The sequence below is a fragment of the Pseudorca crassidens genome, chromosome 1 (assembly GCF_039906515.1).
Source record: "Pseudorca crassidens isolate mPseCra1 chromosome 1, mPseCra1.hap1, whole genome shotgun sequence".
NCBI classification, from domain to species: domain Eukaryota; kingdom Metazoa; phylum Chordata; class Mammalia; order Artiodactyla; family Delphinidae; genus Pseudorca; species Pseudorca crassidens.
In genome coordinates this window covers 25881356-25903964 of record NC_090296.1, presented here as the reverse complement: position 1 = coordinate 25903964, position 22609 = coordinate 25881356, and the positions used below count along the sequence as shown (strand labels likewise).

At 40.1% G+C, this 22609-nt stretch overlaps 1 protein-coding gene across 2 annotated transcripts in view; it reads right to left on the bottom strand.

Moving 5' to 3' along the window:
* Nucleotides 1-2744: 2744 nt before the first annotated feature.
* Nucleotides 2745-22609, bottom strand: part of ALKBH1 (alkB homolog 1, histone H2A dioxygenase) — a 29850-nt gene continuing 9985 nt past the window's right edge. For both annotated transcript variants that reach the window (XM_067729179.1, XM_067729169.1), the window contains exons 4-6: nucleotides 13443-13533; nucleotides 4752-4945; nucleotides 2745-3920 (exon numbers count right to left, since the gene is read on the bottom strand). In XM_067729179.1, coding sequence (XP_067585280.1) covers nucleotides 3515-3920; nucleotides 4752-4945; nucleotides 13443-13533 — 691 coding nt within the window. In that variant the 3' untranslated portion in view covers nucleotides 2745-3514. The remainder of the gene's footprint in view (nucleotides 3921-4751; nucleotides 4946-13442; nucleotides 13534-22609) is intronic.

Sequence of the window (22609 nt, the reverse complement as noted above, 5' to 3'; positions counted from 1 at the left end):
ATGCAGGGGACACGGGTTCGAGCCCTGGTCCGGGAAGATCCCACATGCCGTGGAGCAACTAAGCCCATGTGCCACAACTACTGAGCCTGCGCTCTAGAGCCCGGGAGCCACAGCTACTGAAGCCCGCGTGCCACACTACTGAAGCCCGCGCGCCACACTACTGAAGCCCGCGCGCCTAGAGCCCGTGCTCCGTAACAAGAGAAGCCACCGCATCACAACAAAGGGTAGCCCCCACTCGCCGCAACCAGGGAAAGCCTGCATGCAGCAACGAAGCCAACGCAGCCATAAATAAATAAATAAATTTATTTAAAAAAAAGACAAAAAAATTTTCAATGTAAAAAAAAATAGAAATACAGAAAAGCACAAATAGAAGAAACATCAACTATAATCCCACTATCATTCACACTTTGGTATACCTATCCTTCCAGTTTTAAAAAAATATATAAACAATCTATACAGAATTAGGTTACTATGCATGGTTTCATAAGTGGGTTTTCTCATTAAACACAAGTATTTCCTCATATCTTTACTTGTTCTTCCAAAACATGAATTTTAATGGCTATAGTTTTCCTCTGTATGGTTATGTCATTTCCACTAGGATATAAGCACCACAAAAGTGGGTACTTTGTGCAAATCAAAGAACAGTGCTCAATAACCATTTATTGAACACATACATGAATTTAATCAACTCCTTGTTGCTGGACATTGAGCTTATTTCAAACTGACTATTACATTCTTATACAAAAATCTTGCAGACAGCTCTAATTACTTCCTTAGACTCAACTAGAAGTGAAATTTATTGGGTCAAATGGTACACATTTTAGAACATTATTAGGATGACCATATAATTTATCATCAAACCAGAACCCTTCTGAGAGGAAAAGGGAACATCATTCAGGCCTGCCCTGGCCCAACTGGGATGTACAACAGAATTACAGGTTACATGATGCCAAACTGAGCCTTAAAGGTTATATAGCAAGTTACACTGCCACTTGCAGAGCATGAGTGCCAGTTTCCCCAGACCTAACATTTGTGACTCCACTCTTAATATCATATACATCCTAGAACACAGAGTATCTACCCTGGCATTTTTGATATAAAATAATAAAGAAAACAAAATATCTTCCCCTTGATGTTTTCTCTTGGTTTCAGGCTCCTTTCTAGGGGTCTTGTTTCCTTTCTAGATGTTGGCAAATGTTTGCTGTACAGCCTGGATCATATCTTTTAGACTTTGTTGCAATTATTCAACTCTGTCATTTTAGCATGAAAGCAACCACAGATAATCTGGAAATGAATTAGTGTGGCTGTGTTCCAATAAAACTATTTATGGACACAGAAACTTGAATTTCATATAATTTTCATGTGTCACTAATATTATTCTTCTGAGTTTTTCCCCCCACCAGTTAAGAATGTACAAATGATTCTTAGTCCATGGGCAGTACAAAAACAGAGGGTAGCTCACAGTTTGCTGACACCTGACTTAGAAAACATCTGGTAGACAACTAAAACAAACTTGGTGGTGGGGGGGGATCATCCTCATTTAAATGTAGAAAAATCACCAACTTTTCCTTTTTCCTTGAGCTGTATCATTTCTGCTGTCAAAGTATAGTTGCATTATATACATCTTCAACTATATGTGCCTCACAGAAATATACATAAAAACGAGAGAAGTGAACTGTGCAAACAATTCTGCTCAACCCTCTCCACCCCACAAATGAGTCCAGGAGCACATCCCTAGAGGAAGCGTGGGCTGGGAGATAGGAGTCTTCCATCCTCTTGGCTGGCCTCAGTTTCCACATGCTTCTCACAGCATACATATCTTGCTTGATGGAGTGTGAGTTTACAGTTGGAACATGTATTTTTTGTAAAATATTGACCCTGAACACAAGGCAATACCTTCATCTGATAACTGACTAAAGAGCAATCTTCTAATGCTGAAAGATAAGCTGACTGCTGGATTTATTAAATGACATGTGTTGGTGTTCAGTGGGTCACATATAACGTACACAGTGTTCATATAATGTACATTATTAAAAATTTAAGGGATTTTTCCAGTGGTAATTTTAATTATATAAAATTATCCTATCACGAACGAATTTTAGAACCTATGTATGTACACATAAAGGATGAACCTGTTAACTTTTATTCCTTCAAACAAAAAAAAACCTACCAAGGATTACAATATAAACTCAATATTCAACACTCGTAAGAAAAAAAAGGCAGGACAGAGGAGAAATGCAAATTTGGCAAGTCATGTCGCAAGCAGCAGGTATCAAAGCAGCTTCTGGTCAGTCGTCCACACAAACAAATAAGCCAGAATGTTTCTAAGAGTCCAGATAGTAATAAAATATTGGCAATATTATGTTTCTAGAAAGGAGCACTAAATTTCCATTATTGTTTGAAATAGCAATATCCATCTAGGAAGATGGTAATAAATATTTTCATTTTATGAGTGAGGAAACTGAGGCCCACCGAGACAAGGTAACTTAAAGGCTCAGGGTGTACCAAGGTGAACTGGTGGGGGTACACAGATTAAACGCAGTGCTTCATGCATTTTCCATACTGTCTACAATACCAAAAACAGCAGTGACTGGAATATCAAGGAATATTCTCTCCTGTGAGACAGCCACAAAGAATACTTAGGGCAGAAACAGCTAGAAGGCTTCAATAGCATGAATACAGCAAGTGAAAATAGGAAAAAAACGAATCCCAGAATCACTTACCCTCAAACATAGATACAGATCTTTAATTTAAAACTGAGTAAGTTTATTCATGGGGAAAACAGTTACAGAATACCCTTAGGACTTTTTTAGTCCAACAATTAAAATTGCATTTAAAAGCCAACGGGAAGAGTTTATTTACAGACCTGAAAGACATCTGGAGAAACTACTGTCCCTCTTTCCTTGGGTTTATATATATTTACCCTTTAGGCAAGAGAGATAACTGTGATTGTCTTTTCTAGGAGATGCGATTTCCAGTTCCACTGTCTTAAGTGTATAGGATTTTTCTGTGAAGGCCAGAGAAGATCAAAGAATTTGGTGTTGACTGGAAGAATTAAGAAGGTAAGACTAATGGTTGGTTCATGGAACCACAAATCACTAGATGGGGTGGTGGAAGGGGAATTATGTTTCCCATCAATAAAACCTGAGGTATTTAAAGATTCCACAGACATGGAAATTCACGTCTACCTTGCTCAGAGATAACGGCGAGGCTGAGAAGGCTGTTGTGGGAGCTCATACCTCCTTGGACTTCGCACATACGTTAGTGCCAAAACCTAACCGGGACTGGATCACGTCAAGCACTTCTCTGACCGAAGTGGTTAATCAGTTTTCTCTTCAGGATGGGTTCCAAGGCAACAGTGTGATCAATGATGAGTTTTTCCCTGTCTCTGCTTTTGGCCTGTCTTTGTGCTAAGTCTGCGGCAATACAAAACAGCACGGTCATTTACCGTTAAGACCTGCCTGAGTAAAAGAGTGGGGCTCTCCAAGTCTCAGCAGTCAGGGTTTAACCTAGCTCATTTTACTTGGCTGTTCTCATCATCCAGATGGCAGGAACCCTCTGGGGTGATGTCTCTTTTATTCTCCTCCATGAGTTCCAAAGGGAAGTCCTGACCTATGGCCAGCACCTGCCGGACAGTCATGTTAACACGAGCAGTTTTCAAGTAGCTGGCGCACACCTGCCAGTCCTCCACAGAACAGGGCTCCACCACTGAGTCTCTGGGGAGGTCAGCTGGGAGAGGCGTCTCTAGGCAGCAAGGCAAGCTTTCCCCTTCCAGACTGGGAAGGACCCTCGGGACTGCATGGTTCAACAGGCGGCTGAAACCTGACATTACCATGATGTCACCACTGTGCAAAAACATGGGGGTGGGCGCTTCATCTCTTTTGAGGCCACCCAGGAGAAAGATGGCAGACTGTCCGAAGCTATAAAAAAAAAGTAAAACAATACGAATAGTAAGTTTCTGTTACTAGCCATGACTGAGAAAGTTACTGCCCACTGCTTTATTTTTTGGTTGCACTGTGCACCTTGTGGGATCTTAGTTCCCTGACCAGGGATTGAACCTGGGTCCACAGCAGTGAAAGCATCAAGTCCTAACCACTGGACCACCAGGGAAGTCCCAATCCTCCTTTTTATACCATGCTAAGATCCTTCTTTTCTGGCTTGTGTCTATGAGCGACCAGCCCATGATCTGTTATTTAAACTTATTATAGCCCAGAGAACTGCTGCAAAATAAAATCTGAAGCAATTAAATAAGCAAATTAAAATTTATTTGGGTCCTTTAATATATATTTATAATTCCTGTTCACTTTAAAGATAAGGCAATTAATAAAAGATTCTGTTCCTGCACTTTCCTCATGAGATACAGGTGCAGTACTTTGCAGAAATATAAACTTACATTTAGGGAGAAAAGGAGAGTAAACTTTTCAGGCTTCTGTGCTTTGCTCTCCTCTATTCCAAAAAGGTTGCTCACTTTGCCTTATGGCCTCTACCACTTATCTATTCCACAGACACTGACAATACCTCTCATTATAAGACAGACTCCATGCATCTTAAACAGAAATATTCATTGTAATTTGGTCATTACTCGAAAAGGACTAGGCTAATTTTACTTATGATACATGGCTAAGATGCCCAGAAGTGAAAGATTATAGAGTCCAACCATTTAAAAAATCTAATGTTTTATTTAAGCTTAAAAGTGCTTTAGAAAAAGGAATGAACTGATAAGTAATTCAAAATCCCTAGACCCAACTTACCTGAACGAAAGCAGGGGTTTGGAGTGATCTAGTTCAGATTTGTCTACATGGATTCCTAGTGTGGAGTCTAATCGGTAGTAATTCAGGATACCTGCTTCAGCTCGGAAACCCTGAAATCCACAGGCAGCGGCTACTTGCTCTGAGAGGAAAGCCAGGTCAGAAGGGAAAGGTGTATAATGATCTGCTGAGTATTTCTTTGATAAAAGTAGGGAGAATAAGAAAAATAAACAATGATCTCAGGAAAATAGGAAAGTGTGGCATAAGATTAATTACCACTTTAAAATCATCTAATTTACATGTAATATATTGATTGATTTACAATGTTGTGTCAGTTTCTGCTGTACAGCAAAGTGACTCAGTTACACCTATGTATACATTCTTTTTTTTTTTTTTTCGGTATGCAGGCCTCTCACTGTTGTGGCCTCTTCCGTTGCGAAGCACAGGCTCTGGACGCACAGACTCAGCGGCCATGGCTCACGGGCCCAGCCGCTCCGCAGCATGTGGGATCTTCCTGGACCGGGGCACGAACCCGTGTCCCCTGCATTGGCAGGCGGACTCTCAACCACTGTGCCACCAGGGAAGCCCTACATTCTTTTTAATATTCTTTTCCACTACGGTTTATCACAGGATATGGAATATAGTTCCCTGTGCTATACAGTAGGACCTTGTTGTTTATCCATTCTCTATATAATAGTCTGCATCTGCTGACCCTAAACTTCCAATCCCTCCCTCCCCCATGGCAACTACAAGTCTGTTCTCTATTACATGTAATATTAATATAGCATGATTTACCCATCCCTCAAATACTATAGCCAGTTTGATTTTGGACCCCTCAGCCTGCAACGTAGTTTCATGTGATTTCACTGGTCAATCTGATGGGATGACATGCTCAAAACATCTGAATTTAAACCGACTTACACTGTGGTCAATGCACGACCTTAAAATGGAAGTAATTTTCAGCAATTTACCCCCTGAACTGCCTCTATTTTTTGTACCTAAGGATCATAAATATCCTTTTTCTCTTAAAAAACAAAAAAACAAAGTCCAGAATACTCTCTCTACAAAACATATACAATTTCGGAGAATGACAAGGCAGCAGCCTCCTACGCAGATGAGGCTGACGGCTAGTCTGGCTATGTAAGCCAGCAGCATCCTGATCTCTTCCTTGGGCTGATGCTCCTCTCTCATTCCTCCCGTTACTCAGTCAACCTCAAATCTGATTAGAAAATCCACTTTTGTCTCACATCCCCACTAGTGTTGACTAGCTGGAGCAATGGTCATGGCTCTGGAGAGATGTGAGGTTCTTTTTTTTTTTTTTTGTCTTCAGTAAGTGATTATTACTGGGACAAAAGACAATTTGGTACACATCTGCTCCAAAGCACAGAGGATTCTATACAGCAGAAACAATCCATTAACAGGAATGCGAACAGTAACACCAACTAGAAACCTATCACACACACACTAATCTTTCATCCACATTTTAAAAAATGGGCTTCAGTATATTTTTGTTATTTCAGTATGTTAACAATATACTTATTTCCTGTTTCTTTCTCTTCCTCTTCCTCATTTTTCTTTTTTTATTAGTCATCAATTTTATACATATTAGTGTATACATGTCAATCCCAATCTCCCAATTCATCACACCCCCACCCCTGGCCCCCGCCGCTTTCCCCCCTTGGTGTCTATACGTTTGTTCTCTGCATCTGTGTCTCAATTTCTGCCCTGCAAACTGGTTCATCTGTACCATTTTTCTAGGTTCCACATATATGCGTCAATATACGACATTGGTTTTTCTCTTTCTGACTTACTTCACTCTGTATGACAATCTCTAGATCCATCCACGTCTCAACAAATGACCCAATTTCATTCCTTTTTATGGCTGAGTAATATTCCATTGTATATATGTACCACATCTTCTTTATCTATTCGTCTGTCTATGGGCATTTAGGTTGCTTCCATGACCTGGCTATTGTAAATAGTGCTGCAATGAACACTGGGGTGCATGTGTCTTTTTGAATTATGGTTTTCTCTGCGTATATGCCCAGTAGTGGGATTGCTGGATCATATGGTAATTCTATTCTTAGCTTTTTTTTTTTTTTTTTTTGCGGTACACAGGCCTCACTGCTGTGGCCTCTCCTGTTGCGGAGCACAGGCTCCAGACACGCAGGCTCAGAGGCCATGGCCCATGGGCCCAGCTGCTCTGCGGCATGTGGGATTTTCCAGGACCGGGGCACGAACCCACGTCCCCCCCATCGGCACGGGGACTCTCAACCACTGTGCCACCAGGAAAGCCCCTATGCTTAGCTTTTTAAGGAACCTCCATACTGTTCTGCATAGTGGCTGTATCAATTTACATTCCCACCAACAGTTCAAGAGGGTTTCCTTTTCTCCACACCCTCTCCAGCATTTGTCGTTTGTAGATTTTCTGATGATGCCCAGTCTAACTGGTGTGAGGTGATACCTCATTGTAGTTTTGATTTGCATTTCTCTAATAATTAGTGATGTTGAGTAGCTTTTCATGTGCTTCTTGGCCATCTGTCTTCTTTGGAGAATGTCTATTTAGGTCTTCTGCCCATTTTTGGATTGGATTGTTTGTTTTTTTAATATTGAGCTGCATGAGCTGTTTATATATTTTGGAGATTAATCCTTTGTCTGCTGACTTGTTTACAAATATTTTCTCCCATTCTGAGGGTTGTCTTCTAGTCTTGTTTATGGTTTCCTTTGCTGTGCAAAAGCTTTGAAGTTTCATTAGGTCCCATTTGTTTATTTTTATTTCCATTACTCTAGGAGGTGGATCAAAAAAGATCTTGCTGTGATTTATGTCAAAGAGTGTTCTTCCTATGTTTTCCTATAAGAGTTTTATAGTGTCTGGACTTACATTTAGGTCTCTAATCCATTTTGAATTTATTTTTGTGTATGGTGTTAAGGAGTGTTCTAATTTCATTCTTTTTACATGTAGCTGTCCAGTTTTCCCAGCACCACTTATTGAAGAGACTGTCTTTTCTCCATTGTACATCCTTTCCTCCTTTGTCATAGATTAGCTGACCACAGGTGCATGGGTTTATCTCTGGGCTTTCTATCTTGTTCCATTGATCTATATTTCTGTTTTTGTGCCAGTACCATATTGTCTTGATTACTGTAGCTTTATAGTATAGTCTGAAGTCAGGGAGTTTTATTCCTCCAGCTCTGCTTTTTTCCCTCAAGACTGCTTTAGCTATTCGGGGTCTTTTTTGTCTCCATACAAATTTTAAGAATTTTTGTTCTAGTTCTGTAAAAAATGCCATTGGTAATTTGATAGGGATTCCATTCAATCTGTAGATTGCTTTGGGTAGTAGAGTCATTTTCACAATGTTGTTTCTTCCAATCCAAGAACATGGTATATCTCTCCATCTGTTGGTATCATCTTTAATTTCTTTCATCAGTGTCTTATAGTTTCCTACATACAGGTCTTTTGTCTCCCTAGGTAGGTTTATTCCGAGGTATTTTATTCTTTTTGTCGCAATGGTAAATGGGAGTGTTTCCTTAATATCTCTTTCAGATTTTTCATCATTAGTGTATAGGAATGCAAGAGATTTCTGTGCATTAATTTTGTATCCTGCAACTTTACCAAATTTATTGATTAGCTGTAGTAGTTTACTGGTGGCATCTTTAGGATTCTCCATGTATAGTATCATGTCATCTGCAAAGAGTGACAGTTTTACTTCTTCTTTTCCAATTTGGATTCCTTTTATTTCTTTTTCTTCTCTGATTGCTGTGGCTAGGACTTCCAAAACTATGTTGCATAATAGTGGCGAGAGTGGATATCCTTGTCTTCTTCCTGATCTTAGAGGAATTGCTTTCAGTTTTTCACCATTGAGAATGATGTTTGCTGTGGGTTTGTCGTATATGGCCTTTATTATGTTGAAGTAGGTTCCCTCTATGCCCACTTTCTGGAGAGATTTTATCATAAATCAGTGTTGAATTTTGTCAAAAGCTTTTTTTGCTTCTACTGAGATGATCATATGGTTTTTCCTTCAATTTGTTAATACAGTGTATCACATTGATTGATTTGTGTATGTTGAAGAATCCTTGCATCCCTGGGATAAATCCCACTTGATCATGGTGTACGATCCTTTCAATGTGTTGTTGGATTCCGTTTGCTAGTACTTTGTTGAGGAGTTTCACATCTATATTCATCTGTGATATTGGTCTGTAATTTTTCTTTTTTTGTAGTGTCTTTGTCTGGTTTTGGTATCAGGGTGATGGTGGCCCCATAGAATGAGTTTGGGAGTGTTCCTTCCTCTTCCATTTTTTGGAAGAGTTTGAGAAGGATGGGTGTTAGCTCTTCTCTAAGTGTTTGATAGAATTCACCTGTGAAGCCATCTGGTCCTGGACTTTTGTTTGTTGCAAGATTTTTAATCACAGTTTCAATTTCATTACTTGTAACTGCTTTTGCTGCATCCCACAGGTTTTGGATTGTCGTGTTTTCATTGTCATTTGTCTCTAGGTATTTTCTGATTTCCTCTTTGACTACTTCAGTGATCTCTTGGTTATTTAGTAACATATTGTTTAGCCTCCATGTGTTTGTGAGTTTTACATTTTTTCCCTGTAATTCATTTCTAATCTCATAGTGTTGTGGTCAGAAAAGATGCTTGATATGAGTTAATTTTTTAAAAATTTACTGAGGCTGGATTTGTGACCCAAGATGTGATCTATACTGGAGAATGTTCTGTGTGCACTTGAGAAGAAAGTGTAATCTGTTGTTTTTGGATGGAATGTCCTATAAATATCAATTAAATCTATCTGTTCTATTGTGTCATTTAAACCTTGTGTTTCCTTATTTATTTTCATTTTGGATGATCTGTCCATTGGTGTAAGTGAGGTGTTAAAGTCCCCCACTATGATTGTGTTACTGTCGATTTCCTCTTTTATAGCTGTTAGCAGTTGCCTTATGTATTGAGGTGCTCCTATGTTGGGCGCATATATATTCATAATTGTTATATCTTCTGCTTGGATTGATCTCTTGATCATTATGCAGTTTCCTTCCTTGTCTCTTGTAACATTCTTTATTTTAAAGTCTATTTTATCTGACATGAGTATTGCTACTCCAGTTTTCTTTTGATTTCCATTTGCATGGAATATCTTTTTCCATCCCCTCACTTTCAGTCTGTATGTGTCCCTATGTCTGAAGTGGGTCTCTTGTAGACAGCATATAGATGGGTCTTGTTTTTGTATCCATTCAGCGAGCCTGTGTCTTTTGGTTGGAGCATTTAATCCCTTCACATTTAAGGTAGTTATTGACATGTATGTTCCTATGACCATTTTCTTAATTGTTCTGGGTTTGTTTTCGTAAGTCCTTTTCTTCTCTTGTGTTTCCCACTTAGAGAAGCTCCTTTAGCATTTGTTGTAGAGCTGGTCTGGTGGTGCTGAATTCTCTTAGCTTTCGCTTGTCTGTAAAGCTTTTGATTTCTCCATCGAATCTGAATGAGATCCTTGCCGGGTAGAGTAATCTTGGTTGTAGGTTATTCCCTGTCATCACTTTAATTATATCATGCCATTCCCCTCTGGCTTGTAGAGTTTCTGCTGAGAAATCAGCTGTTAACCTTATGGGAGTTCCCTTGTATGTTATTTGCCGTTTTTCCCTTGCTGCTTTCAATAATTTTTCTTCATCTTTAATGTTTGCCAATTTGATTACTATGTGTCTCGGTGTGTTTCTCCTTGGGTTTATCCTGTATGGGACTCCTTGCACTTCCTGGACTTGGGTGGCTATTTCCTTTCCCATGTTAGGGAAGTTTTTGACTATAATCTCTTCAAATATTTTCTTGGGTCCTTTCTCTCTCTCTTCTCCTTCTGGGACCCCTATAATGCGAATGTTGTTGCGTTTAATGTTGTCCCAGAGGTCTCCTAGGCTGTCTTCATTTCTTTTCATTCTTTTTTCTTTATTCTGTTCCGCAGCAGTGAATTCCACCATTCTGTCTTCCAGTTCGCTTATCTGTTCTTCTGCCTCAGTTATTCTGCTATTGATTCCTTCTAGTGTAGTTTTCATTTCAGTTATTGTATTGTTCATCTGTTTGTTTGCTCTTCAATTCTTCTAGGTCTTTGTTAAACATTTCTTGCATCTTCTCGATCTTTGCCCCCATTCTTTTTCCGAGGTCCTGGATCATCTTCACTACCATTCTGAATTCTTTTTGTGGAAGGTTGCTTATCTCCACTTCATTTAGTTGTTTTTCTGGGGTTTTATCTTTTTCTTTCATCTGGTACATAGCCCTCTGCCTTTTCATCTTGTCTATCTTTCTGTAAATGTGGTTTTTTTCCCCACAGGCTACAGGATTGTAGTTCTTCTTGCTTCTGCTGTCTGCCCTCTGGTGGATGAGGCTATCTAAGAGGCTTGTGCAAGTTTCCTGATGGGAGGGACTGGTGGTGGGTAGAGCTGGCTGTTGCTCTGGTGGGCAGAGCTCAGTGAAACTTTAATCGGCTTGACTGCTGATGGGTGGAGCTGGGTCGCCCCTCCCACCCCACCCCGCATTGGTTTTCTGGCCTGAGGCGACCCAACACTGGAGACTACCTGGGCTGTTTGTTGGGGCTAATGGCGGACTCTGGGAGGGCTCACACCAAGGAGTACTTCCCAGAACTTCTGCTGGCAGTGTCCTTGTCCCCACGGTGAGCCACAGCCAACCCCCGCCTCTGCAGGAGACCCTTCAACAGTAGCAGGTACGTCTGGTTCAGTCTCCCCTGGGGTCACTGCTCCTTCCCCTGGGTCCCAATGTGTACACTACTTTGTGTATGCCCTGCAAGAGTGCAGTCTCTATTTCCCACAGTCCTGTCAAAGTCATGCAATCAAATCCCACTAGCCTTCAAAGTCTGATTCTCTAGGAATTTCTCCTCCTGTTGCCAGACCCCCAGGTTGGGAAGCCTGACGTGGGGCTCAGAACCTTCACTCCAGTGGGTGGACTTCTGTGGTATAAGTGTTCTCCAGTCTGTGAGTCACCCACCCAGCAGTTATGGGATTTGATTTTACTGTGAGTACACCCCTCCTACCATATCATTGTGGCTTCTCCTTTGTCTTTGGATGTGGGGTATCTTTTTTTGGTGAGTTCCAGTGTCTTCCTGTCGATGATTGTCCAGCAGCTAGCTGTGATTCTGGTGTTCTCACAAGAGGGAGTGAGAGCACGTCCTTCTACACCAGCGTCTTGGTTCAGGGCTGAGAAGTGAGCTTTAACTTTTCATTAAGAAAGACTTTTCTGAAAAGTCTTTGATGGATGGCCAAGCCTTTTCAGTTGGAATGTGTTTTACTTTTTTCTTCTTTTCCTGAACTGCATATGAGAGCTCCTATTTAATTTCTGAAAACTAAGGGTGTAGTTAGAGAACTTTAAGGTTTTCTCTAACATTTTGTTTTAGTCCTTCAGAAGACCAGCCACTTAGAGCTCTTATTCTATCACTAGATTGCCTCTGCTATAATATAAGAATTACCTTTTTGGGCTTTCATCCCTATCCAAACTGTCTATGCACTACTCTTCTTTCTTAATTCTCTTTCTAAAGAGAAAGATTACCCTTTCTGATTACCCTTTCAGTGCTTTTGATAATTTTCACTCCATGTTTTTCTTAGTAAATGAGGCTAACTTATTCCTTGGAGAATAACAATATCTACAGTAAAATTCATATCATAAAAAACAATAAGCTAACATTTATGGTGTTAATACATTTAACTGCTTAGAATAGCCAGGTACTGTTGTTAATACTACAAAGGTGTTAATCATTTAATCCTCACAACCACCTTATGAGGGAGGCACTATCCATATTGAAGGCAAGATTCAAATCCAAGGTGTCTAACCCAAAGAAAACCACATGGCCATTTCCCCAAATACAGATGTCTAGTTTTCCATTAAATCTATATCACTGAAAATAAGAATTTTATCATGAATAGTTCTGAGCAACATTTACCATTATTTTGAGTAGTTAACATATTTATTAATGAGCTGGGTTGACTGAAACTATGGAGCTCTTAAAAAGTAACTGATTAGTAGGAAGATGGTCTATACTAATTTGCTTTATTCAGTTTACTCTCAGAATTAGTCCTTCCACTTGGTGGCAAACATATCATTGTGAAAAGAAGCACTGAGATGCCAGCGATAAAGGAGGCGTTTTCTGAATCGTAGGGGTCACAAAAGAAGAAATTGTACCTCAAGAAAACATGGAACTTTGTTAACTGTAGGACATTCTTTCCTGTCTCTCTCCTGCTCAGACCTTATACAGCAGTCAAAGGCGTCTAGATCTTGGAAGTTCTTTTGTGAGTTGATGGAAGAGAATACCAGAAGCACATGGAGCTTCTTTTACTCCAGGCACATATTATGTAGAAAATAAATGATCAACAAACACTAAATAATAATGGAAATAAAGATTGTAATTGAGAACTGCTCTTGAATACAGTAAAGAAAAATCTGTATCCCTGAAACCTCCCCAGAAGAAGCACCAATGACTTCTGATAAAATAATATAACCTGAGAACATATGAAAAAGTAATTTTCTCTTGATAAATTATTCATTACTCTCGAGATACCATATCAAGAGGATTTTAGGAGGGGATAAATGAAAGAAATCCTTCCACATATGTATAATCTGATACTTTAAGCTTGGCTAGGAAGAAGTCAAACTATGTGGGTCCAAAAAGAATAAAAATGGAAAAACAATGGAATTAGCAAGAAAATTTTAATACCTTATTGTCCCAGTTATAATGGTAGCCTAGGGTCACCCAGCGCAGTTTCTCTAGTAAACTTCGGGGTCTCCGTTTATTCACTTCTTTATACCTGCAAAGATTGGAGACAAAAATGATTTATTCACTTCAAATGGCAGCAATAGCCTGTTGTATGGATCCTGGAGTCTAAATTTGGTATTCTATATAAGCTGTTAGCCAAGACCTCCACAGGGGAAATTAGAACAGAAATGAGTTGACCAAGAATACAATACTACTGGGGCTTCCCTGGTGGTGCAGTGGTTGAGAATCTGCCTGCCAATGCAGGGGACACGGGTTCGAGCCCTGGTCTGGGCGGATCCCACATGCTGCGGAGCAACTGGGCCCACGAGCCACAACTACTGAGCCTGCGCGTCTGGAGCCTGTGCTCCGCAACAAGAGAGGCCGCGACAGTGAGAGGCCCGCGCACTGCGATGAAGAGTGGCCTCCGTTCGCCACAACTAGAGAAAGCCCTCGCACAGAAATGAAGACCCAACACAGCCAAAAATAAATAAATTTATAAAAAAAGAATACAATACTACTAAAACACATGTTAGCATTTCTAATTTCTAATCGTTGGTTCTAAATCCTCTGCTGAATGGGGATCAATTTTAAATGTCGAGTTTCCAGCATCTCAATAATAATTAAACAAAATGACAACAGAAATGCCTTTACCAGTCCATGGGAAATGGGACAAAGAGCCCTACAGATAACCGAAAATTTGGCTAACAGAACATGTTCAATTTGGTTTGCTAAAAGCAGGACGTGATTAATTACAGCTATCAACTATGTCTAGAATAATGGCAGCTTCCCAGAATTGCAATTTGGGGAAAAAACATTTGGCAAAATACAGTATACAATCAAAAATTACTGGTTTAACATGACTTCTTTAACCCCATATAACAACTTAGATAACTGAGGCCCAGCTAACAATTAAGGGCCACTGTAATTGATTTGGTTTCTGACATTCCCTTATTCAAACCACAGGAGGTTTCTGTAAAATGGAGGTATCATTTCTGTAATTATACCTTGTTTAGTCAAATCTATGGGATTAACTACTCTTTTTCTTTTTTTTTTGGCTGCGCTGCATGGCTTGCGGGATCTTAGTTCCCCGACCAGGGATTGAACCCAGGTCATTTGTCAGTGAAAGCACGGAGTCCTAACCACTGGACCATCAGGGAATTCCCTAACTACTCTCCTTCTAAAGAGGAAGATTGTTTGATTTACCTCTAAGTATCTAAAAATACAAGAATGCTAGGTCTAATCATTTTATTTAGTTTGTTTTTTCTATGTAATTTACATCATTAATGAATCAAAAAAATTTTTGGGGGGGTCTAGGAACCACTGCTCTTTAAAAAAGAAAAGATTAGGCTGCTTTAAGGAGTTTATATTTTGACAGGAGATGACAGATAAGTATAAGAAATGAGGGGAAAATTTAAGGCAGTATAAAATTTGGCACTAAACTGAATAGCACAAGACTTGGAGGGCCACTAGAATTAAGAAAAAGCAGAGCTCAAAGTCAACTGTCTAATCAGTTAAGGCTTCATGGCAGAGTTGAGGAGTTGAGTATGGCATTGAAGAATGGTCAGCATTTAAACAAGGAGTGATGCAATAGGCAATATAGGCACAAAGCATGAACAGAAGCCAAGGATTTATTACAGGCTCACACTGTAAGTGGCACTCATCTTGAGGTCTGACAAAGTTTACAGAATAGATGCTATCTGTCCTCAAAGAGTTTACATTCTAAGGAGATTGCCACACAGACATACATCAAGACCAGTAACTCAATAAAAAGAATGGATCAAACACTGATATATTGAGGACAGCTGTGAAGAAAGAAGCATAGCAGGTCCGACTGCTATCCTTTGAAAGCACTGCATATTAGGTTGGCCCTTGGCAAGAATCTGGAACTTGGATTCTGGGGAGGTTCACACCATTGCCAGAACTCACTGTGCCTACATTGTCTGTATAAACAATACAGTTCATGCTGAACACCTGCCTCCCTTCTGGGAGTCTGAATTTTTGTCAGGCAGAGACTGCCTATGTGCCATCCCCTAGTAAAAATCTGGGCACTGAGCTTCTTTAAATCATACTGATGCTGCTGGTCCAGGAACCACACTTTTCTAGCCAAAATTAAAAAACAAAACACCTTCTATCTCTTTCTAGCTCAATAAGAGATCATTTTATTCTTGACAAAGAACCCCAAATCAGATTGATCTGTACAAATAAAGATAACAAGGCAGCTCTGAAAACTTGACGGCATTTTAGACATTTGATATGGCACCAATAAGCTGCTTTTCATCAAAAGATTGGGTCTAATGTTCTTTAAGAACAGGGTATACATTATTATAATTAACACAGGTTTATGGTATTAATAAAATTATCAAAATTATAGTAACAACCAAACACGAACATATAGCCTATAACATATCCTTTAAAATTTAGTTTCTTTTTTAGGAAACCAAAAAGAACATGTCTTTTCTACCTTAACTGTATCACTATAAAAAAGGCTTTGGGTTTTGCCTATATTATAGAGGGGGATAGGTCCAGGATGCAAAAGAAGTCAGAGAAGAGCCATGCTTTCACAAGCAATAAGTCCAGTCCTCATAACAAAAAGGAAAAAAAAAGCTTAAAGACGCTTAGTGAAAGAACAGTTGTGATCACCGAGTATGCCATTTTGAGGTGAAAATGTGTGTGTGTGTGTGTGTGTGTGTGTGTGTGTGTATGTATGTACTGTGTTAGACCCAGGTAGGTATGAGATTCTATCCCTTATTTCATATCCTCTTCTGAGAACTTGACTTCCATTCTTGCCTTTGTATAGAATTTCTGGAAGGAAAAGTAGCAACAATTGTTGTAACACTTGCCTTCAAGATGTGAGAGAAGGACTGGCCAGTGCTAGACATTTCTTGTCTTAGTACCATTTAGGGACCTTTCTGGTCCCCACGGGCCTCGTGAGTTAACAAAGATTCCAAAAAATTCACTTGAACATTGTGAATAGTATAAGGCCCAAACCAAGTTTCACATGCTACCAGATCTTTTTCAAACAGAAAATACTGAGGGATTAATGAAAGGATGGGTGGGCTGTTCTTTTTTTGTACCTGATTTGTCCAAAAAAGAAGCCAAGAAGGCTCAGTGCCAGTGGAGCCACTTATCCACCCAAAGGAAGGCAGGGAATATGCTGGCACCTAACCTAGCTTTAAATCTTCACCCAATTATCCAAAAGAATGTTTTCAAGCAGGTGTGACCCTAATTATTGCTTCTCACTGCAAACAGAAACATGCTGCCCCTCCAGGCACTAGCTGGAGGATGATGGATGGGTGGGCTGGCACCTTCTCCCCTGGTGAATGTGCCCACCCAGCACTTTGCTCACTTTCTGTCAGGGGTAAAATCTTAATGTAAGCGTTGGCATTTCTTTCAGCAATCTCATCCTATAGCACTGCTTTCAACTGAACCCTAACTGGGTGGAAATGAACTCCTGTCCTGCTTGTCCACTCTCTATGCTTTGGGTAAGCACTGGTATTTTCTTTTCTTTCTTGCCTCAAGGGACAGTAGTGAACCATTGTGAAAGCAAAACTACTCACTCAGGGCAGAAGTCTGAAGGTTGTTTATGACAGAAAACTTTCAAAATCCTATTGCAGGTATTGCTTTTTCGATCATTTTTAAAGATTTAGGGATTGAGTCTTTCACAACTCTGAATATTTCCCTCCACGACTACAGCTTTCTGTCCTTCATCCTTTCCTAGTCTCTCATTTCCATTAAAGCTAAAATTCCATCTCCTGTCCCTAGAACTCCATTTTTTCAGTATTTGAGTGCTTCCAGTTTTGTTTCCCTTCTCAACCTGAATCTGTCAGTCAGCGCAAATAGACATCCAACTCTACCTTAACACTCTTTTGCTATCTTGCAAATGTTAGTCTTATCTAATCTTCTACCTTCTGCTGTAAACTTTCACCATTTATCCAAAGTCCTCAGTCCTGCTCTTGCTCCCTTCCAGGACAAGGAGAATACAGAGGCCTGATCAAGTGATCCAGTTACTGATTTCAACTTTCCTCCCCTACACCTCTAAACTTTTTGAAATCCTTACTCTGTCCTTCCTTCCTGGTTTCAGCAGTGGTCTTACTTCTTTTCATTAAGGCCAATTCTCCATCTATACTATCTCCCATTTCCCTGATGTGGCCTCTGAGGCCCTTCTCCATTATCATCCTTCTTCTCATATTTTCAACTCTTCCTGTGTACTTGTTTCTTCCTCTTGATCTGCAAAAATGTTCAACATTTCCACATACTTGAGAAAACATCATTTCAACTTGACCTCTTACTCGGATACCCTATATGTCCTGCCTCCCTCTGCTCCACATTGCTTCTTCTCTTCACAATTAAATGTTCCTAAAAGGACTCAATATTTGCTGCCCCCACCCCTCCTCTGAGATCTGACTTTTGCTTACACCACTCTACCAAAACTAGTTTAGTTTCAATTATACCATTTAATTGTCAAATCCCAGGCCTACAGACATGGTTGGTCCTTCTCTTATTTTGGAAACACTTCCCTGCCTTGGCTTCTAATAGTACCTTTTTTCCCACCCAGAGCTGATGCTTCCTAGGGCCAATCGCCGCCTTTCTCTGTATGTTTTCCATAAACAAACAAAAAAACACATTATTCCCACTGTTTGCTTCACTATGGCCTTCATGTGTAACTCCCACATCTATATCTATCTCTGTTTCTCTCCCTCTCTCTCATTATGCTCCTAAGCTCAGTTCCATATTTCCAAAGGCATACTAGACATCTCCATGTGGATACTCCACAGGCATTTCAAAAACAATAAGCCCCAAACTACACTAAGCATCACCTCTGCTCATTCTCCTCTTCCTCCAAACCCTATTTCCATTAAATCTTAGTATATAATGTTCCACTGAGGAACACGGAGATGCAGGTATGTTTTTGAGATAATGATTTTGTTTTCTTTGGATACAGACTGAGAAGTGGAATTGCTGGATCATATGGTAGTTCTATTTTTAATTTTCTGAGAAACTTCTATACTGTTTTGCATAAATAAATAATTACAGCATTATTTACAACAGCCAAGACATGGAAACAACCTAAGGGTCCAACAACAGATGAATGGATAAAGAAGATGTGATACACACACAGAATATTATTCAGCCATCAAAAAGGGAAATCCTGCCATTTGTGACAACTTGGATGAAACTTGATAGCATTATGCTAAATGGAATAAATCAGAGAAAGACAAACGATCATACTTTTATGTGGACTCCGAAAAATCTAAAATAGAACAGACTCGTGGTTGCCAGAGGCGGGGGTGGGGTGGGTGTGTGTGTGTGTGTGTATGAGAGAGAGAGAGAGAGAGAGAGAGAGAGAGAGAGAGAGAGAGAAATGGGTAAAGGTGGTCAAAAGATAAAAACTTGTCATTGTAAGAGAAGTAAGTTTTGGGGATGTAAAGTACAGCATGGTGACTATAGTTAACATTGTATTATATACTAGAAAGTTGCTAAGAGAGTAGATCTTAAAAGTTCTTATCACCAAGAAAAATAATTTGTAACGATGTGAGGTGACTAACGTGAATGAAGTTTATCGTGATAACCATCTGGAATATATACACGTATGAAATCATCATGCTGTACACCCTGGACTAACACACTGTTATGTGTCAATTACCTCAATAAACTTGGGGGAACCCCCACAACTGAAGTGTAAACCTGCCTGTCACTTAGAAATCTGTGCATAATCCTTAACTACTTCTCTGTCACTTTTCATAATCTCTTGGTTCCCAAGCCCTATACAAAATGTCTTTTCCAGGCCTTTTTCATCTTTTGTGTGGGTTATTAAGCTAAATTCTTTCTTTTTTTGGCCGCACCGCACAGCATGCAGGATCTTAGCTCTCCGACCAGGGACTGAACCCGCGCCCCCTGCAGTGGAAGTGCGGAGTCTTAACCACTGGACCGCCAGGGAAGTCCCTTAAGCTAAATTCTTTTTTTTTTTTTTGTGGTACGCGGGCCTCTCACTGTTGTGGCCCCTCCCGTCCGGACGCGCAGGCTCAGCGGCCACGGCTCACAGGCCCAGCTGCTCTGCGGCATGTGGGATCTTCCCGGACCGGGGCACGAACCCGTGTCCCCTGCATCGGCAGGCGGACCCTCAACCACTGTGCCACCAGGGAAGCCCAAGCTAAGTTCTTAATTGTACTTTTTGCAATGACTAAATTTTCAATCCATTTTCCTCACTGCCACAAGAATTATCTCTCTAAAGTGAAAAATCTATTACTAATCTTGATGAATTCCTCCTGTTTATAAGGACAAAGTCCACATTTTCCTATTGTGAAATGAAATTTATGTTTTATGGCAAGACGAGATAAATTCATTCATTCATTCATTCATTTGCTGCGCCGCACTTTTTTGTGAGATCTTAGTTCCTTGACCAGGGGCTGAACCCAGGCCCTTGGCAGTGACAGTGTGGAGTCTTAACCATTGGACCGCCAGGGAACTCCCAAGACGAGAAAAATTTAAACATAAAAAAATCTTCTCTGCCCTTTGGCTCCCTCTCTTCCCCTTACTGTGCATTGTGTATCTGCATTATGCATCGAGCAAACCTCCCCCCATAGGCAGAAATACCTGCTCACGTAAAGAGCAACATTCTCTTAGCAACAAGACAACTCCTTAAAAGATAATGTTCCTTCTTGATCTTGTAAGGGGATGCTTAGATCTGGATTGTGTAAATTGTCAATAATCCATCACTTAATATACAACTCTCTGTGTCAAAAAACTTATATAACTGTGCCTTGACTTCTAATGGCTGAACAGTGCTTGGAGCTTTCTGACATGCTGTTCCCAAATAATAATCCTCAATTTGGCTCGAATAAAATGTTTCCATTTCTTTCTTAGATCGATTAATTAATTTTTTGTCTACAGTATATGGCATGCAAACCCCCTTATAATCTGGCACAAACCTTTCTACTTTCATCTTCAAACATTTCCTACAAGGTAACCTACCCTCCTTCTTTCATGGCTGTGTTTTTGACCATACAATTTTCTACTGAAATGCTCTCTCCTCTCCTACTCTACTCTCTGCATAGCAGATTTTTCTAACTTGCTTTTCCACACAGTTTAAACACTTAAGGGAAATCTTTATCCTCGACTCAGTCTCTCCCTCTATCTACTGTGCCCATACAGCACCTTGCAACTTCCTCTATTAAAGAATACAGCTTTAGTGCTGTAAATATCTTATGAAAGCACCTGAATTCCTCCTTTAATAGTCCCTTCCTCAAAGACATGTAATGAGTTTTATATCCATGCTAGCACCAAATATTTCCTAAAGCACAAATGTACATTATTTAATAAATTAATGAAAATAAGATGGAAAGGTATTGTACTATACAGTTTTTAATTGATGATTCTCAAGTTCAGCATTATGCTTTTATTGGACTAATAGAGAAGATATCAATTTACTTAAAATTAGTATTTACTGAACACCTTCTAATATATACTAAGAATTGTGGTTGGTGCCAAGGCTACAAGAATTTCAAGGTCTGGGGGCAGGGATGGGGCAGGGCAGGTAGTAGGAAGGAGAAGGGGGCAGATGACAGGATTCACTACAATAAATGCTATAACAGCATCATAAAGTCTTAAAGAAATAGAAAGGGGAAGGAATTAATTCTGCTTCCACATTGAGAATATCAATGGAAAAAAGCACACATACAAAAATGGATACAAAGCACTTCATAAGCTAACTTATGGAATAAATAAAGCTAAGTTGCTTTATTTAAATGTATATTTTCCCTTGCCTTATTCTTTTTTTTCTTTTTCCCCGGTATGCGGCCTCTCACTGTTGTGGCCTCTCCCGGATGCACAGGCTCAGCGGCCATGGCTCACAGGCCCAGCCGCTCCGCGGCATGTGGGATCTTCCCGGACCGGGGCACAAACCCGTGTCCCCTGCATCGGCAGGCGGACTCTCAACCACTGTGCCATCAGGGAAGCCCTGCCTTATTCTTTAAAAAGTTATTTTTGAATAGATAATACATTCACAAAATTCAAAAGGCATAAAAAAGTATCCATTAACTAAGTAATTCTACAAATATTTATTTAGTAACTACCATGCACTGAAGAATAAAAACACAGGGCAAAGGGATAAAGAGGACGGGATAAAGAGGACGGGTAAAGAGGACGGATAAAGAGGACGGGCTATTTTTAATTGAATAAAGGAATCATCTCATAAAATGACACCAGAACAAACAGCTTGTACAAAGAATCTGAGTATGCCTGATGTGTTTAAGGAACAGAATGGAAGCCAGTACTGCTGGAGAATAAATGAAAAGGAATAGGAGATGAGGTGGGAGAGCCAGATCATCTAGGCCTCATGGCCTTGATAAAGACGTCTGATTTTATTCTAAGTGTGATGGGGCTGTAAACAAAGAATCTGACTGGCCTTTGTCCTTGGTTCTTTACAGCAAGGTTTTAAACCCTTGGAATTTCTGGGAGGGATAGGAGTATTTGTTATTCACTGTGGACCCTAAGACCACACCTGAATTTATGCTTAAAAGATGACTCAGGATGTGGGTTTGTTAAGCTAGAAAGACCAATGTCAACTTAGAGGGTTTAGGCTTGAAGTGATATTAGCATGACCTACTCGATAGGTGGAGGGCTAGAGACTGAGTTCAAGCATGCGGCCAATGAGTCAATCAGTCATGTTCAAGTAGTGAAATCCCAATAAAGCTGTGAACACTAGGCCTTGGGAGAGCTTCCTGGGAGGGCTACATGCCCTGATTCCATGGGAAGAGGACATGGAAGCTCTGTATTCAGGACCCTCCAAGACATCACCCTACAGATCTCTTCATTGGATGGCCCTGATTTGTATCCTTTATAGTGAAATTATAATCATAAGTATAATGCTTTCTTGAGTTTTATGAGCTGTTCTAGTGAGTTAATGAACCCGAGGAGGTCATGGGAATTCCCCTGAATTTGTAACCAGTTGTTAAGAAGTGTTGTACAGCCTGGGGCCCTCCCAAACTTGTAGGTGGTGTCTGAAGTGAGGGTAATTTGGTTAAGGACCACGCCCTTAACTTGTGATGTCTGTGCTGACTCTGGATGGTTTGCATTAGAATTGAACTGCAGTATTGCACATTAGAAACTATAAAAGAAATGACACAATT